At 36.6% G+C, this 20199-nt stretch overlaps 1 protein-coding gene across 8 annotated transcripts in view; it reads right to left on the bottom strand.

Annotated features, from left to right (window-relative positions):
• Positions 1–20199, bottom strand: part of CEP170 (centrosomal protein 170) — a 96257-nt gene that overhangs the window by 62819 nt on the left and 13239 nt on the right. For all 8 annotated transcript variants that reach the window (XM_041404179.1, XM_041404174.1, XM_041404180.1 and 5 more), the window contains exons 2-4: positions 9042–9187; positions 4114–4203; positions 190–268 (exon numbers count right to left, since the gene is read on the bottom strand). In XM_041404179.1, coding sequence (XP_041260113.1) covers positions 190–268; positions 4114–4203; positions 9042–9146 — 274 coding nt within the window. In that variant the 5' untranslated portion in view covers positions 9147–9187. The remainder of the gene's footprint in view (positions 1–189; positions 269–4113; positions 4204–9041; positions 9188–20199) is intronic.

Below are 20199 nucleotides of genomic sequence, written 5' to 3'. Positions count from 1 at the left end.
AAAGTTGAGGTTTCTTGCAGTGAGAGACAATGAAATGTACTTTATCAGTAGTTCAGACCAAGATAGAATATTGTAAACACTGACATTTTCTCAAATATAGGCATTTTTGTAGCAATGAGAACACTTAAAACAACTATACTTATAACAAGTCAAGTGCATCCCAACACTGCATTTTAATGGCAAGGATATCATATCCAAATCTCAATTTATCTTCTAACTTCAGAGTGATGTATGTCTGTTCTGGAATCCTCACATCATTCACAAATGTCTGCAGAAACAAATGAGAACAGAAAGGAACACCATTAAATTCCAAAACAACAAAATTAAATCATTTAAATACTTCTATAAGAAAGTCTTCAGCACCACAAATTTTCTACTGGTGTTTCATAAGGAAACTATAAGCTCAAACTGCCAGCTGTTTAACAAACCATGTCAAAAGGAAGGTAAAACACCAGTTGATTATGAAGTTGCACACTGGCCTGGAAAAACTCCTTACACATTTAATCTTGTTAGGAATATTCATGGAAGTGTTGATTAATGTTCCCTTGAATTAGCACCTCCACTTACCATTTTTTCTTGTCATTTGTTTTTTTCAATTCAAATTAACTGCCAGAATTGATTTATCATCACATTTGTGATGAACATTGGATATCAGAGGACTGAGGCAGCTTATTTCTAATCATTGTCAAAGGACTTAAGAAAACATGGACCAAGTTTGTGCATCTGAGTAACACCAAAAATCTGTGGTAAGAATTCAGTATATTGCAACCCTACAGGATCACCTCACTTCTAACTTAAAACTTGTACAAAATGTACATGCTTCTAAAGAAAGAAACAGTTGAAATATGCCATTTTAAAATCACTCTGAAGTTGGAAAAACTTGAATAATTAAATAGTTCAAAATTTGAATATTTAAATTGTTGTTTTGCTCATGAGTTTAGTATTAAATGAACTGTGGCTAGAGAGAAACAATCTCCTTCCCCAAAACAGTAAGAGGATCTTCCATTTAATTTTCTTTTCCTAAAGGAAAAGAATGTTTATTTTATTATTTTAAAAACTGTTTACCTACTTCATAGAAAATATCTTCCATAGGAAATAAGAACAAAAGAACAACTATTCAGTGGTTTGTAAGCATGAAACTTTCAGTAATATTTCAGGCATATTTATTTCACTTCAACATTTTGAGAGTCCAGGGCATAAACCTCTGTGAAGACTATCATCGAGGTACTCTGAATTTCAGTGAACTAACAGAATTTAGGCCACCTTGCAGACACCTATGTCTATGTGTACATATGAATTTTTCCTCCCAGGTCAGAGTTCTGAAATTCATGTGCAGAGAACTCCAAAGGCTGTGTGTGCAGTCTACTGACAGCCTCATGGTCAGGACTGCAGTGACGGCATAAAACAACCAAGTCTTAGTTACTCTGCCACTGGAGCTTTAAAACCTCATCACATGCTTTGGGATGCCAGAGAAAGCTAGCCTGAAATAACTAGTTACTATGTAAATAAAGAATCCTTTGCCTCTTTAAATCATTCAATTTACGTGATTTATAAAGTTTATTCTTTAAATAGTGAGAGTCAACTGTCTTTAAGCTTTCATAAAGTTTGCTAAGCCTTTCAGAATCCAGTCCTGAAACATCAGTGTGAAAGGACTTTGCTATCTTGTAAATATTCCTGAGAAGAGCATAACTCAACAGGGCCATGGATTGCTAACACTTCTTCTAGTATGTTTTAGAGTTCACAAGTCAAAGGAGAAAGTACAGTTGAATTCTACTAATACTAGGGAAATACTAACTACATACTAGCAACTGCACACATTTGCTTCAGAAAAGAGAAATTCCTTCATCTTTATCTGTATGGAAAAAAAAAAAAAAAAGACAAACAGGAGTGTCCAGAATGAGCCACAACTAACTATCAGAAATACAATTTTACTTAATGTAAAACCAATTAAAATTTACTTTTGCCTTTTTTTTCCAAATCTAGACATCCAGGATAAAGACTTCTAGATTTAGAAGTCCGCAAAAAAGACTCCTGTTACCTTTTCACTGAACTGAGTGTGAATCAACCATTCATATAAGAATATTCAGGCATTAGGGCATCAGGTGCAATCACAGTTCAGCTTGTGAAATTATAACACTCATAACACTCAAAACCAGAACACTGGCATTAGCCACCGCCCCTCAAACTCTGAATTATCATGCATGGTTAAAGTACATTATATCAGGAATGGACTAATCCTTTATACTAAGAAAAGTATGTATCTGTTCTCAAAAGAGATGGGACCAACTGGAGAGATGCAAAATAAATATTTTGATGAAGTATGCAAAATAAGACAGGGTAGGAGCTGCTGAAGCACTAGAAGAGGCACTCGGCTGCTAGGGAGGTGGTGTTCTCAGTGGAAACAGCAGCTAGACTAGAAGAATTATTACCTAGTTCACCACATGGTACTGAGCCATTGTTCTGCCACACAATTAGGTATGGTGCTACAAAAGAAAATGGTTTTTCTTCAGGTTTAACCTGAAACCAGATAAGCAGAGTTATGAAATAAAAGCACAGTGGGAAAGTGATAGTAAGGAAAACACTGTGAAGACAAAGAGAAAAGACTGAACTCCTGAGACTTAATATTCCTTGTCCCAAAACAGTGGGAAGAAAGAGCTCCTTTGATGTCTCAGAGTAAACAGCTCTAAGGCAACTGAAGCTTCACCTCAAACTTGAGAATGAATTAGATCAAGTGAAGCAAATCACTGAAAGCTCCTTATCAGAGGCAAAAAAAGGAGTTGAATGAAGACCTTTTAACATATATTTCTATTCAATTCCAGTTCTGTGACAAGGCAACAAAAATCTGAAGGTATGCCCACTGACTACAGGAGTTACACAACTAGGGAATAAAATCAAATGTATCAGCAAAAAAATTCTATGTGCTGAACTCATTTTTGATCATTGCCTTGAAACAGCACACTGACTTTGAAAATACAGAGGTATATTAAATATTTAAGGACTAAAGTCCTTGTATGTCTACAACTGTTCAAAGGATATAGCCCTTCAATGGTTTCACATGGAGTAGAGACTGACTCTTTGGAAGGCTGAGTTAGTTACCTTAAAATACAGGAAAGCTAATAGAGACAGAGACAGAGTTTTATTTCAAAATGCACCTCAAGATCAAAAGGCAGTAACTTGAGAGTTCATCTTCTATTTATTTAAGCACTTGGCAAAACTATTCACTATCAGTAGCTTTCTAAGTATTTTTCAAATAGGCAGTCAAAGATGAACTCATGATTTTATTCTGCACACATTCACCACGGAGCCAAACATTTAAAGTCACAAAATAACAACCATAACAAGCACAAACATAGGTCACAAAGAAGTATCTAAAGGGCTACAAAATTATGACAAAGTTACTATATTTTGAGTATTTTGCTATATATGAAACAAGTTTTATAAAAAGTGGTGCTTAGCTAGAATTCTGAATATGCACTTCCTAGAAAAGCCTTAGAACATAAAATGTCACCCGAAACCTTACATTCCCCATAACTCTGGATTTTTCCTGTATTAGTTTGCAATCACTCGACATAAATTATTCAGTGATTTTTAATAAAAATTATTTTGAAAAAATAAATGCAAATACAGTATTAGTTAAATCAATTTTCATACAACATGGTTATTGCATAATTATTTTTCCCCACGTATGTACAGTGGAAATACAGTTTAACATTCTTTTCTCTACTATAAGAAAAAGGAATAGCATATGAAATAAAATCCATATCATAATAGCACATTTTAGAGACTGAAATATGTCAGGGCTTTTAGACATTATAGTCAAGATTATTTTTTAATTTTTTTTAATTCTGAAATACGTAAGTATAACACACTACTTTTTATTGTTCTGAGCTTTTCCTATTGCCAAAGTCCTCTTATTACTGGAATTAACAGCAGCCCTTTATAAAACATGCAGTGGAAAACCCCTGCAAAGACTACACTTTCCTTTTGAATGTTCCCCAATTTCCAGACTCGCATTAAAAAGGTATTAATGTACAATTAATAATGGCTCGAAGAAATCCCAAAACAAAGATCCAGAACCCTATGGGGAGCTATCTATTTCTCATGTTAACTTACCCCATTCAAGCTGCCCAAATCCTTCACCAGGTGTTCATCTGTAGAGGCATCATAGTTGAGTACAGCATGTTGCTTGTCCACACTCCGTGACTAAAATATATTAAAGAAAATAAAATAAGGTATTTGAAAACCACATGAGGCAGTTATGGCTATTTCTTAGAGCAATGCCATTATTTTCTTTCTACATAGCACATTTATTCAAATTATATAGAAAAGATAGTTCCACATACGAAAAGGATAATCTCTAACCCAACTCCAGCTACCCATAGCAGAATCCTAAATTTAATTCAAAATAATTATTTTCTTAATGTTTCCCTGAATATGATAAGTCAGATCCAGATAGATCTCATCCAAAGGTTTTTGGTTTGGTTTTTTTCAATCCACTCTAGGACCACTGATGTTTAATCTAATAGTATCATCTGCACTTTATTTCATTCTCTCTCCCCCCTTAATTACATGCATCTTTCAAGACATGACTATGATTCCGGGGTGTTGCTGTTCTCTCTCAAACACACCATTTCCTGTCACACATCTGGGATAATTACCATAGTGTACAAGGATTGCAAGTGTTTCTCCTTGATCTCAATTTCCTGAACCAATTAGCTATAGCCTCTTCACTAAATGTCTGAGTAGTTCCTGAATTACTATTCCCATCAGTTCTGACTTTCTCAGTCCTTCCTTAAGCACTTCAGTATCCATTTATTTATTTCATGAATTCTTTATTTCACATCCAAACATCACCACACAGATGAGGAACAATCCTGGCTACTATTTCATCCAAGAACAGCAGCTCCCTAACAGCCAAGTCCCTCTTTCAGCACTCACTCCTTGCCAAGTGTTTGCAGCCTGAGGTGCTGATGGCAAGCAAGGGAGGTGGGGCTGGATGTGTCTCCTTCATGCATGCATATGGTCAGCACCTGGACGTCTTCAAGAGCTCCCAAGAGAACGGAGACCACAGCTCATCCTCTCCATCAGCCCACACTTGATCTTATGTTTACTCTTAATTCTGCTAGTGCACTGTCACAACATGACTGCATAGCAACAAATTCCTTCCACCAGCATAGCTCCTAATTTCAGGTTTGCATCTTCTATCCTTGCTCTCAACCCATTTTTCAGGACTGTATTGCACAAAGAATGGTACATTTCTGTCTGAGACTTCCATGACTTCTGCGTACCAGCATCTGTGGTCTGTCAGTACTAGGAGTCCTGCCTTACCAAGTGCACTGGCCAGTGCAAGGCATCAGAACACACAACCAGTACTTCAAAGGAAATGTTTTCTCTTATTGTAATCCCATAGTTATCACCTCACTCCTTTTCCATTTCTTGAGACTTGCTACTATTATTTTCCTTATTTTCAATCTTTCTCATTCTTCCTGTCCATTTAATCTTATGACCACTTGGCTTTCTCCCCGAAGAAGACAGATCAGTGTTCTTCTCCTTCTCCTTATACTTACTATTGTCTGTTTAGACTTTTTATTTTGCTCTGCATTTTTAAGGGGCATAATGGGAGGGGACAGGATATCAAAGTGGAGAATAAGGAGGAGACAGACAAATGAACAAGTTCCCTGACAATATAAGCTGCACTAATACACTACATCAGCTAAGTGCTTTTAATGGCACAGCAACACAGTTCATTTTCTACTAACTTAGTAACCTTTCAAGTGAAAACAATCTCAATACAATTAAATTCATTGATGTGTATGTTCTGCTGAGCCTACAATATCAAGCACACATTACATTTTTCCACACTCAAGTGGAACCACTGTACCAAGAATTGCCCTATTTTTACCTAAGCTATTGAAAAAAATTTTGAACTTCTCTCAATGTTGTTATTCAAATACACTGTATTACTAATATTTTTTTAAATTATCTTCATGTGCTACATCCTATTAAAAATAAGTTAAAACAGAAAGGACATGAAAAAATCCTCAAAGCTTCATGATACTTTGTCACATCATCTGAAATGCTAAGAATGATTACTCAGGTCTGTGGCTTTTACAGAAACACTTGAAATTGTGCAGAACATCACAGTTCTCCTCAGGTTCAGATTACTTATATATAATTGGACTTTTTATTAATTTCAGCTGATCTTTACAGGTGCAAAAACTGTGCAAATCTTTTGAATGCCTTTTTTCCTTTGGCTTTGTTACTGCAGCCTTCCATTCAAATGTAAGGGCTTTTAAAATTCCCACTGTGGTGCCCTGGCTGGCAGCTAACTGCCACACAGCTGCTCACTCACTCTCTGCTGCCCCAGTGGGATGTGGGATACAACAGGAAGAGCAAAAGGAAAGAACTCATAGGTCAAGTTTCAGCAGCAAAGAGGAAGAAGGAAGAAGGAAGAAGAAGTAAAACAAATCAGATGATGAGAAGACAATCACTTCCCACCTCCCACGAGCAGTCAGTACCCAGACAGTCTTTGAGCAGTGGGTATCTTCCCCAAATCCCCTCCCTCATATTTCACTGCCAAGCACAGCACATGATTTGTCACAGAATATGCCTTCGCTCAGTTTGGGTCAGCTGTCCTCGTTTGTGCTCCTTCTCCACATTTTGTGCACTCCCCCAGTCAAGTGTGTGTAGGAGGAGCAGAGTGACAGAGAATGCTTCAAACTGCACACACACTGCTCAGCAACAGCCGAAAGAGTGGTGTGTTATCAACAGTGCTCTGGTCACAAATCCAAAGCAGTACCATAATGGCTTCTATTAAAGAAAACCCTACCAACCAGCCAGATCCGGTACAAAGATTTATACATGCCTGCAGAAATAAGGACCACAGAATAACTGCAGTAAAAGCCATATGAATATGAAGAAGAAAACTCCATCCTTAGTTAAAATACATTTGTAACTGGTGTTATTTTAGATAGATTCTTCAATTCAATCCAGACTACTAAGAAAATATTTAGAATACAGAAAATAAATGCATTCTTCTTTGCAAACAATTCTGATATTGTGAATAATGTATTTTTTTTTTCTTGGAGATGATTTCTCCAACAACATTCAAAAAGATTTCTAACCATAAAGGTGAAAGAAGGGGGAAATGTAGTATTTATCCACAAGCAGGCTGATGCAATGGAACAGTTAGCTAAACAGGAAGACTTCACATTATGTTTGAACATATTTACATAAAGAGGCAGATCTGTATTACCAGATGTGAACTAAACCTTTTAAAAAACCAGTGTCTACAGGTACAGATCTGAGGTCTATCAAGCATGAGTCAAAATTATTTTCATTAAAGCCTTTATAATATATTTTCTGTCAAGCAATTATGAATAAAAGCATTAAATTCTTCTTTCTTTATCATGCATTGTCCACATGCTTTGCAGTAAGAGATCAACCAAGTTATCAAGAGTGGAAAGGAAGGTCTTGCACAAAGAGCTATACACATAGAACAAGAACACATTATTAGCTTCTCTCTTGGTGGGTTCCTCCCCCTGCAGCACTATGTGGTGTCACAGTCATGCTGGCATGCAGACCTAACATAGCAGCAGGCTAAAAAGAATGTTCTTGAAATCCTCAGGCCCCTTGATTTTTTTCACTAACTCTGAAGCAAATACACAACAAATAATGTTTGTAAATAACTCAAATCTATTCACACTATTAACCCAAGAGGGAGCTACCTTTCAAGGTGAAATTCTGTAACACAAAAGAATAAATGCTTCACTCTAAGGACTGATCTACTATGGATGGCATAGCAGAGAAGAAAGGAGATGCTCCCTTATTTACAGACAACAGTCCTCTAAAACAAGTTACTAGTAAAATAAAAGTATTTTTGGATTATAACCTACTGGGCAGGAACCAGTGGGGTGGGGCTTTTTAGTTACTTTTCTTTTGTTGTTGTTTTGGATGTTGGTGGATTTATCTGTGTACTTGTTTGTTTGGATTTTTTTTAATATTTCCCACATAAATTACCAAGACACCATCCTATCTGTTTTTAAAGAGAAATTAAGAGTACTCTAATATCACCAATAAAATATCTGAATGTCTTCTGAGGCTGAGAGCCAAATGCAATTTACCAGAGCTACGCTACTACATTCTGTGTAATAGATGTAGGATTACATCTCTAAGCACTTCATTTGCAAGTAATACTCTAATTTGGCCAATAATGGCTGCATACACAACTTTTGGGAACAAAAACTCCAAAACAAAATATTTTATTGAATGGTAGAAAGGGTTGGGAACATTAGTTTTGAAGTTCAATCTTCTTAAGAGCTCTACACTCTACAACAAAAATTTAAGAAGAAACTCCCAAAATACTACCATCACTTATAAAAAAAAACATTTAGGAAAAGGCAGGTCAGAGGACTACAGATTTGATAGGGTGAAGTGCAAGCAATATGACTACATAACAACACAGCTACACACATCTAAGGGCTCCATAGAGGGATCCTCAAAGTTGAAGCAGTTGCTGAAGGATCAAACTATTTTGACTTGTGTATTTTCAATTATATTTAAATTGAGTCATTCAAATTCCTTAAAGACAGAGAAATACTCTTCTCTACAAATTTTATTTTCCTTTGTACAACACAATCAGGGCATAGCGATAGAATTACATCAAATCGTGTGACTAAATTAGATTACAAGCTGCCAAAAAAAGAAGGCTCCTTTCAGAAGCATCCAGCTCTCTTAACATTATCACATTTTATGGAACACAGTCTACTTACTTTACTGGTCATACTGCAAAATGTATTTCATCTTCTATCCTTGCATTCTGCATTTGATTTACATGAAGAAAATGTGATTCTCTGTACTTAAGCACTAACTGCACGATTAACAGCAATACATTGAAACTTTTTTTTTCTAAGGACACAGAAGATTCTTCAAAACAGCTGTTCCCTAACATCTGGGGAATTTCCTTTTCAAAAGGAATGCATGAAGCTGGTGCATTAAGTTCATGATTTGAGGAGGTGCACATGGAAGGCTGAAGCAATTACCTGTAACATCAGCTCACAGTCATCTCTTCCAACAAAAATCATTTCTCGTGGCAGCCTATGTCGGGTGCCTCCACTGCTCACCAAAAACCAGGATGTTAAGCTCATTTTCTGCTTAGCTGATAAATCCTTGGCAAAGCTACGTCATCCTGCAGTGAGAAAGAAAGAGAGACAGAGAAATTCATTTTAGTTATTTTTAGCCACAGTTTCTGCTCAGCAAACACTGTGAGCAGAATACAAAAAGGCTCTGAAAATACAGCATTCTCAATAGCATGTACTGAATCCAGCAATCACAGGAAGCCAGAGGCTTCACATTTGCATACTCTCAGGCTCTGCTTCATGCAACTAGGCAGATTTAATTGGTAACCCTCTGCAAAAGGAACAAACAGCTAGCTAATGCCAAAGTTGTATGTCAAGTTGTCAGAAAGCTTTTAGCATTTGACCACTGATTATCAAGATAATTGCTACAATAATGCTTCACTATCACAACCAACAAGCAGTGTAGCAAACATTCACAAAATACAGCAAGTAACTCGCACGTGTGTCATTACCTTTTCTTGTGAAAAAGAACTACCTCACGTGATTTTAAGCTCAAGTCATCTGTACAGCACCAAATCAAAGGAGTTTTAAATTAATGGAACTTCTGCGTATCATTTAATCTCGGTTTTTCACAACAAAATATCTATTTTGGAAATGTAACAGTGTGCATTTAGTATTGCAAACAAAGCAGAGTAAAATGAACAAATTAGAAGTTATCTCTAAGTATGAAATCCAAAAGAAGCATTCCTACAAAACTCTACCATTATTTACCAATACAAGATCCAATATATTCCACAAAACAGAAGAGAAAACCCATAGCTATTTAAAATGTCATAAAATGGATAAAATCTTTTACAGAAAACTTCTTCACACAATATGGTTAACTTAAAACTGGACAAAAATATAATTAAATTTCTCTTCAGAGCAATTCAATGGCTAACAGTTGAAAAAAGCTTTAAGAGTATTCCAAATCTCTCTTAAAGAAAATGCAAGCCAAAGCAATTATTTCATTCATTCATTCATAACCACACTATTCATTGAAAGGGAAGCTAAAGAAAATGAAAAGCAACCAGCCAGCTTTTCTCTCAGTACCAAATAGCTGGCATTTCTCTTCTATTTATATGTCAATTAGTGAATTTCTGCAAGGTTAGCAAATGTACTCGAAGTAGACATAAGTCTGTAGTGGACTTGAGCATACTCTTGAATAATACTAAGAATAACTGAGGTCCTCAAAATGAGGGTTAAAATGGAAACACTGAATAAAATGACCATGCTAGCACTATGCCATCAGTCAAACTACAGTCAAGGAGATATCACAAATTAGTAAAACATGTAAAGACAACTAAGTTTAAGTCAAAACAGCATGTGACATGACAAAGCAGATTTCTACGAAGCAGTCAAAAGGTGGTAAAATGTACCAGCAGAGCTGCCAATCCAGTTGAAAAAAAAGTAATGCAATTCACATGGAAGAATCTAGAATGACTTAATGTGCTAAAGATCTACTGAATAATAAAGTAAATATGCATGGCAACAGTATTCTGTAATACTACTTAAAATGGAATAATCGTTCCACAGCTGTATCACAACACACTCAAGTGAAACGTATGTCCACTTAATGTTATCTGACTCAACACAAGTAATACAGCATTTCTAACATATTTTATTCCTAGAAACTAAAAACATTAAATCTACAATAAGAACTTTCTGAAATAAAACTTAATGTGATGTAGTTACTAAATACATGTTTTAACAATTAAAATGGATTATTCGGCACCTTTAAAGGAAATTAATATTTTTATTTTAAATTTAATCTAGTTTAAAATGACAAGATAAACTGGGTCAATCAAATGACATTTTTCAGTTCCCTTTAAGAGAGGAAAAGGAAGTATCACAAACAGCCAGCCTACATTCCAGCTTTTAACAAGTAAATTAACTGGATGTTTGACAGCAAGCATGCTGTTCAGTATCAGAGCTCCTCATTCTGTTTATATTTTACTACCTTCTAAAATATCCCATCTGTTTATCCTAATTACATTTGCACCATTTGGCCTTCCTGCTTTAATTCGAAATTCATATCAAAGTCTCCGAGATTATATAGAAAAAATTTGAAAATTGGAAAAATTTCTTAGTAAAAACTATGTTGTAGTTTACACAGGTAGACTGTAAAAGAGGAAAACTATTTTTATTTATAAAACAGACAAGTAGGTCAGCAACTAGAGCTAGGGAAAAATAAACCAACACTCCAAACTTCCTACAAATGATAAAGCCTGACAACAAACAGATTAAATTAAGCTATGTGAAATAATTTTTAAAAATGCATTATACAAAGCAATCACTGCCACACAGCTTGGCAGCACATTTGTAGTTAAAAGTCCATCACCAGTTCTATCAAACTTAATAATGTTGTTCTTTTGAAATAGTTGCTACCTCAACTGCAAGAAACCATCAACCTAGATACATATTTTATTTTAAAGTATTCTTTAGAATAAACCAATGGCTTTGATCAGAGCTATGCTGCAATCTGCATAGCAAAACTGGCTGAAAAGAGGATCCAGTAGCAACAGCTGCTTAATATCAGAACAAAAAAAGTGCATAAAAAATTTGATATGGAACTGCACACTTATTAGTCATATAGACAGTGTGTGGACAATTACATTGCACCCCAAAAAGTTCATGAAAGCTTGCAATGTTTTGAATAAACTGCTGTATCAAGTACTCTGGCTGCAGCATTCTAAACAATACAAGGATGAAAGACACTTCACTGCCTTTTCTATAGAAAATTAAATTACTATATGACAGATGCAAAATTATCACAAGAAGTGGCTCTTTATAGAGAGTAAATTTAGGTCATGATAATTCTTCCAATGAAATGCTATGGTTACACAGGGTTCAAAAAGCAATTCTTTTCTTTCATGAATGCTTATTATCAATCCTGTTGCATGCACTGACACCATTTACAGCTCAGGAAGTGCATGCACTGTGCCTTTTGAGGGGCTGGGAGGATGCTCTAGTGAGGTTTCACTGTCCTACCCAAAAACGTCTCATCCTTACCTAGCCTTTCCTTAAGCATGACAGGATATTGTCCCAGATGGACCTTTCCTACTCCAATACAGACTACACTTTTTAGATGTAGTATTTAGCAGAAATACTTCTACCCTAGAAAAAAAGAACTTTAAATGCTTTATTGAAGCCTTTGGTTTTTTTAGTTTAGTTTTTGGTTTTCCTAAAATGGCAGTATTGTGTTGTAGTCTTTAACCAAACTAGCCAACAGTTCATCAAGACTTGATCATTCAAAGCTTCATTCCTGATGCCTGCAAGTCAGTGGCTGAGACATCTATGGCAGCTGCAAAATATTTCCTTGTCTGCAGAAGAAACAGCATTTTATGGTGAAGGACTACGACTTTCAAAAGGCTGTAACCAGCGTGTTGGAATGAACATGTGGGTAATAAGTCATTTGAAACAGATGATGCAGCGACAGAGAAATTGGCTGTATCATTCCTGTAAATATGCTTCACTCCTAAGAACTAAGATACTGTATTATGCAGCCAAAAGATGGGTGTAACTAATTTCAAATGTCTAAATAGACACTGCCAAGATTAGTTTTGATACAGTTATGTTATTGCAAATAAAAATCCTTAATAATCTCAAATTTAAACATTTTACAGTCTACGTTTTTGTACTTGCCTGTAACTGAAAACAGCTCCAACTAAAGTTAGTTAACACTGAGACAATAACCCTACAGAGAAACAAAAAGCTATGTTTAAAATTTCAATTAAATCTAATATATGTCTGAAATTCCAACTTTTAAGCACTTCAGTCCTCTATATTAAGACTGACAATAGTGTAATTTTAATGGCATACAATTATCCTATTATCGTACAACAAATTCTACTTATGAATATTTTAAAACAACATTAAAAAAGCCCTGCACCAAGCTGAGACACTGTACTGACAAAGTCATAAGCCCTTTGTTGCCCATTATTTGCCCTTATAAGTTCCTGTCTCCAGCTGCTAAAGTATTTGCTAAAATTAAGTTTACCTTCTCAACTGGCCTAATTAACTATTTGCTAAAATTAAGTTTACCTTTATAACTGCCTAGTAAATTTGGGGATATTTCTGAAGAAATGACTAAAATATTTCTAAAACAATGTTACAGCAGAATATTCTATGTCAATTTAAGAAAATATTAGCTGTACCTTATATGTGCAAATTGGTATTGAAATGTGGCAGAAGGCCTGAGTATCAGTTTGTACCTTGTATCATTGCTCTTTACAGATCCATCCAAATGCACATAGACAAGCAAGAGGCTTTCGAAAACCTTCTTCATGTATATTCATTCAACAAGGACAGAGATAAATTCTCTCAACACATCTGTCTACACAGAGGTAGTTAAATAAATTTGTGGAGCATGCTGTTTTAGTATTATAGTGCCAGTTAAAACAAAAATAAGGCATCTTTTTCCTGGTACTTTCAAGTCATCCTGTCTTGAAACAAACAGGAGAGGTAGAGACACAGGGGAGAACACCAACACACAAGGACACGACACTTGAACCAGACCTAGACAGATTTTGGAATCAGGACTCAAGAAAGGTAAACATCAGAAATAAGCCATGACAAGGGAGAAATCAGAAATGAGAGCAGTGATGGGGCCAGTAATGACTGCAGAAGACCTGAAGTTGAAGCTGGTAACCAAATCACAGAGAAATGCTGTCAGCAAACAACACTCACTGGAAAAGTGTCTCCCATGACTCCTTTATTGACTATACAATGTAATAAAAAACACCAATGCCAGCAGTTCTAATTTTGACTGCTGAATGGAGAAATCTATGCCAAAGAAAGAAAAGACCAAACTGAAGGTAACTTCAACCCTGAGAAGATTATTGTATCCATATAATTGATATTAAAAATTAATCTATAAAGATAATTGATTTAAACCTAGGAAGCTGTAAGTGATAAACAGCACAGTAATATTGTCTACTCTGTCAAACCCTCTGAAGTGGGGTAGTGTAACACACCAAGTGTTCCGTGGGCGATCATAATTAACCTACTTACATACATGCATTAGAAAACAACCTTTAACTACATCACCACATATTTTAATCAGGACTCTACCGTACTCAGGTTAAAACAAAGAGCTTAACAGTCAGTTAATCAGTGTTCTTTTTCCTCTCCTCATCATTTGATTAGCCTCTGCCTTATTTACTGCACATCACTAAAAACCTTTCCTGAATTATTAACTTCCTCCTGACTTCATCTACCATGCTCAACAGCACCACATGAGAAATTCATTAACACTTATGGTAAAACCTCCACAAGTAATTGTAGAAAAGGTTTCATGTAAATGGGGAACTGTAGAGAGCTTTTTTTAACACTGAAATATCTTAGTCTTGAATATTTAAGTTCCAAACTCACCAGTATTTCATTTTAAAGTACCTAGTTTCACACAATATACTGGTATTCAGATGGTCTTATTTATTTCTGTTACATCTCTGAACATCCAATTCTTTAGCAAAGTAAGCTTAAAGCCACACAAAGGGCAGCTAGAAAATTAAGGCCACTTTTCCAAAGTAAAAGGAAAGGGCTCATCTGCCATCAAAGAACTATAAAAAGAAGAAAATAAGTAATGCTCTAGGATGGCTTCTAAACATTTAGTCATGAAACTCATGAAACTATCCTGGGTGCTTTCGTAATTCTCTGCTGCTTTCACTGCTCATGTTGCTGGCATCCCAGAAAGGGAGACAGAGGGCACAGACAACAGCCTCCTTACTGAAACTATTCTCACCAGTTCCTACGGCCAGTACACCAAGGACTTTTGTTAGCAAAGAGGGTATCTTGTGCAGGAAAAAACTCAATCAAAACAGCAAACCCAAACAAAAAAAGTAGGAAAGTTGCAGGACTGCAGAACCTTCTGTTAAGAGCTGGAATTCAATCTACAGAAGCCATATGTCATGCCACACTAGTGCATAATGTTGCTCCTCAAAACCTTTAAATAAATAAATACCCATCTAAATTTAAATGGGCTTAGGCTAATGATCTATAAAAATATTTTTCAAGTATTTATGACCTTTTGTGCACTCAAGCGCACTTCACAAGTGTTGGCCATAAAGGTTAATCAAAATATTCCTTTAAAAGGCTGTTAAAATAAAAGGCAAAGGAAGCATAAATAAGGTAATTTATGCTTTAAACCATTGAAATTCTTCATCAAAATGAGAAGATGAGCTCGCAGACTTAGGAAAAATCACCAAAAATTCCTAGGTTTTCAGAAATTGAACAAACTAGTATTATTATTTTCAAATATTCCACTGACTGGAAAATTCACCTGAACACATCCCTCTAGAAACACTCAAATGCTACATACAGCTCTGAACATGAGACTGTTGCCATTCTCACTGATATAAAGAAATATTGATATTAAAGTCCATTAAAATTTTATTAAATTACTGGACAAGAGTAGAACTGGATGGAAAGCATACAAACAGGTAATGTGGAAGAAAACAGGTAACTCAAGTGAAAGAAGAGAGACTTATCCATCCAATTTAATTTCCCTGCTCAAATGGGGAACAGGACTGTGCTTAGGATAACTGCCCTTATCACTAAACCAAAACATCTCAAAAAAGATGTTGTCTTCTCTCCTAAAATTACTAAGATGTAACTGACAGGGATTGGAATGATACCCTTGAGTGTTCTGCTTCTGGAATATTTGACCTGGTCCACCTCACCTCAAATATTTGAATTTGGCCACAATTTCTTGAAAAACAGATAAAAAAATCATACTGAAGCCTTACACCATGTCAAAAAGATGTAATTTCCAGTATGGACTGAAAGCTGTAGCCACGACAAAGTTTTACAGCACAAAATACTGAGAGCAAAGAAACCTTCTTAATTACTACTCTGCAATACATTCTCTTTTACCTTCTTTGCCCTCCATGCTTTCAGTCTTGTACTTGATGTTCTTCTACAGAGAGAGGGAGGAGGAAAGAAGGCAAAATAAAAATACATAAATCTCCTTGAATCTTATGTCTGAAAAATCCCCAGAACTTTTGTCTGTAGACAGAGAACATCCGCTACATCCACTATTATAGAAAAAGATTTTTCTAGAAGCTATTTCAACTTTAAGAAGAAAAAAAAAAAAGATATAACTAACAGATGAGAAACAACAAGAAAAAAAAAGGCAAAAAAAAGCGCAAGAAATTGCCTTTATAAAGCATCAGGACATCAAGCTCAGTCATGCCTCTTACTTCTTTAATTAGTACAATCCTACATAGGTAGATATGAACATTACCTATACTGCCTACCACAAAAGACTAAAACAACAAGAGTTACAGAGTTGTAAAATCTATAAAGCAGCAGCAGTCTATTTCTCAGGCAGTTTGTGCCTAGGGAAAAGAAAAGGGGGCAGGGGAGAAGGGGGAAGTCAGGGGGAAGAGACAGGCAGCCACACCTTCAGCTTTACAGCTGAGCAACAGGAGGGGACAGGCTGCACCTAGCACAGATAGGTGGCAGACACCTCAGCAGCATTTGAGGGAAGAAGCAGTTCTTTCTCATATTTTAATTCCACAAAAAAAAAAAAAAAAAAAAAAAGCCTTCCAGCTTTGCATATCAATAAGCACAAAGAGAGAATTTTCCTCCAGCATTCCAGGAGTTTGAGATTTCTACAGAAGGGACTCACATACTCTTCTTGACCTGCAGCTCACCCCATGCATCTGATGGAATACGGACAAGAAAGCAGCTCAGGAGGCTGTTGCCCTCTGTCAGGCAGCAAATCTGTGCTGTAACGTTGCTGCAGCTCAGGAACTGGATAAGCATCCTCTCCTCTGGTCCAGGTCAGAATTAGATCCATGTCTATTTTACTGCTGTGACACACAGGAAGGGTTGTAAGAACAGCAACCGAAATAGACTTCTTTTTCTGCCAACAGTACAGCTGCAGTCAAAGTTGCTTTAGGGTTTTGATTTTGAGGGACAATGGCTTAAAGATCTTATCCTACTCTCTTTTTTTAATATAATAATGAGAAAAAAAAAAAAAAGAATCCTGAGATCATGCCCTTTACTATTAGACCAGTATCAACATACAAATGCTGCAAAGGAATGTATGAAACATAAGGTACACCTGACGGGTATCAGTCATTTGAGTGTCACAGTATGTAAAAAGATCTGGTCCAGTGACAATTATCTGCTGCTATTATACCATGTCGGTACCAGTGATACAGCAAGGAGCAACCAGAGGAGCACCAAGGATTACAGAGCAGTGATAAAGCACTCTGGAACACAGGCAGTTTTCACATCAATCTTCCCAGTTAAAGGGAAGGGCTGGAAAGGGCCTATTGAATCTGGAGAATCAATAAATGGTTACAGGACTGGACCACACAGGTTTGGCTACTTAGACCAGACTTTGAAAAACCTCATCTGCTGGGGCACTGCTGGGGTTTATCTATCAGAGAAAAGGAAGAGTATCTTTGGACACTGGTTTGCCAAGCTGGTGAAGAGGCCTTTGAGCGACAGTTGCCAGGAAGGCATCAAAGAGACGTGGTAGGATGGCTTCTGTGACTGAAGTGTTAGAATGGGAAGATACAGGATCTTTAGGAATGACAGGCAAGGCAGAAAGGAAGGGGTATCACCCTCCATATCAGTAACCAGCACGGAGTTCCACCTGGGGATGGATGAGGAGCTGACTGAGAGCGTATGGATCAGATTAAAAGGAGAGCAGGAACAGGTGTCAATATAGTGGGTGTCTGCTTCACTCAACCTGTAAGTCTGAGCAGACACGGCACCCTCGATGGACAGACAGGAGTGTCCTCACATTCACAAATCCAGGTCCTCATGGAGGACTTCAACCACCCCAGTATCTGTTGGACGGATAACACAGCAGGGTTCCTGAAACACATTGATCATAACTTCATTCTGCAAGTCCTACAGGAGCCAACCAAGAGGGGCTGGTGGACCTGGTTCTCACCAACAAGGAGAGGCTGGTGGGGAATATGAAGCTCAAGGACAGCCTTGGTTCCATGGAAGAGTTTAAGAACCTTAGGGCAGCAAGGAGGGTGGACAGAAAGCTCGCTGCCCTAGGGACTCCAGGAAAGCAGACTTTGGCCTCTTCAGGGATCTTCAGTCTTTTCCTTAGAGTAGGATATAGCCCTGAAAAGAAGAAGCATTCAAGATCATCAATATTCAAGGATCACATCTTTTAAGTTCAGAAGAAATGCATCACAACAGAGAGGAAGTTGGGCAGATTTGCCAGGAGGCCTGCATAGATGAAAAGCAGCTTCTGGACAAACTCAAACTCACTCAAAAAAGAAGCCCATAGAGGATGGAAGCAAGGATAAGGACCTTGGCAGAAATACCGTATGAACAGCCACGGACCAGACGAGGAAAGCTAGCACCCTAATAGAATAATCTGGCCAGTGATGCCAAGTGCAACAAAAAGTTTCTTTGGATATGTTGAGAAAAAACAAATACTAGAGAAAATGTGAGCCTTTTCCAGAAGGAAAAGAGTGACCTAGTTACCTGGGCTATGGAGAAGGCTGCAGCACTCAACCACTTTCTTGCCCTGCTCTTCACTAGCAAAAGCTTCATCCACACTACACAAGTCACAGAAGACAAAGGCAGGGACTGGGAGAATGAAAAACCATGCACTGTAAGAAGTATGTGAAGATTTAATTTTTCCTTTTAAGCTGTCCTATCTAAACATTAAAACTTTCTTACTGGCCACTAGGATAAAGTTGTTAAAACTTGAAAGAATTATCCTGTTTTATTCTTTGATACCAGACAATAATGACATTTTGCATTTATTAAAGAAACAGCTCATTTTGCATTCCTAATCTTTACAGTCATAAACAAAAAATCATTTCTTGTGAATGTACTTCTCTGCAGCCTCCCCACACTGAACAGCAATACTTTCCAAATGCTGCTTTCAAGAAACAGCTAAAATAAAGGCTAATAACTGCTTATAAGAGTAGCTTAATTTATGCTTAAACAATCGAGTGTTCATTTTTTGTCCATCACTCTCATTCAGATTAAGGAATTGCATGAAATAAATTTTGCAATTTTTAAAATTAACTATTTCACATGGTCAAAAGAAATCATCTCTGGAGAGATCAGCATACCAAGTGTGCTAATAAGCAGTACATCTGACAAGTAGCCTTTTAGAAACTATTGTGGCAAGCCATCCAAAGAATTCATAACCAAATCATCTTTAAGAAAAAGTTCCCTGTGATGAAAGCTACAGAAATCCTTCCTTTCCCTCTATTCTGTATCACACTACACTATTGCTGAGATTACCAAACAGGAAAATAAATAAATAAATAAATAAATAAATAAATAAATGAGGCACGGCATTTAGGCAGAATGCAATCTTAAAAGAAGCAGTCAAGTCCTCCTCTTCCACTTCCTATTCAGAGTGCCTTCATCGTGGCATATTTCAAGTGATTTTGTAGGCTGTGTGTGATGAGGTGGTTTTATTTGCATTGGCCAAGTAGTGACCACAGCCTTGAGCACTACTGAAAAAACAAACAGCATTTTGCAAATAAAACTGGACCTCTTAATCTCCCAAGGGTAGTGATTTCACTTTCCCCAAAATTGTGAAATATATGGGGTTTAGCTTGTGACTCAAGACACTTAGTAAGATTAAATTACATTCAAGGCAATGCAATTTTTTTCTTCCTTCATACTAGGAATTATTTATTTTGTGGGTATAAAGATTACTTTCCAAAGAAAAGCATGTATTGAAGTAGTTTTAATATCTACCTTTCTCCTTTCAATTCCCATTTACTTCTTGACACAATGCATGAGTACACAGAACTTGAAAGAGGAAGTGATGGAGGACAATTCTTGATATCAAAGTTACCAATCTCCACATCCATTCATAGTAATACAGATACATAACCCCAAAAAGGCATTCAATTCTTATACTTTGCTACACCTCCACTGTAACATGAAAAACATTCATCATGTTCCACACAAAATATTTGATACATTCTATCCTCTCCCTTATGGAATGCTTTGGAGCTTTTTACAATTACCCTCGACAGCCAAGTCCACAGATGTATTTTTCTTGGAAATACACTGAGTTGTTTGTTCCAAGATCAGTAACATAAGCCCTACATCAAAAAAGTTGGATGAACTTATT

The sequence above is a fragment of the Onychostruthus taczanowskii genome, unplaced genomic scaffold, assembly GCF_017590055.1.
Source record: "Onychostruthus taczanowskii isolate IOZ18803 unplaced genomic scaffold, ASM1759005v1 scaffold21, whole genome shotgun sequence".
NCBI classification, from domain to species: Eukaryota; Metazoa; Chordata; class Aves; order Passeriformes; family Passeridae; genus Onychostruthus; species Onychostruthus taczanowskii.
This window is presented reverse-complemented; position numbering and strand designations above follow the sequence as displayed.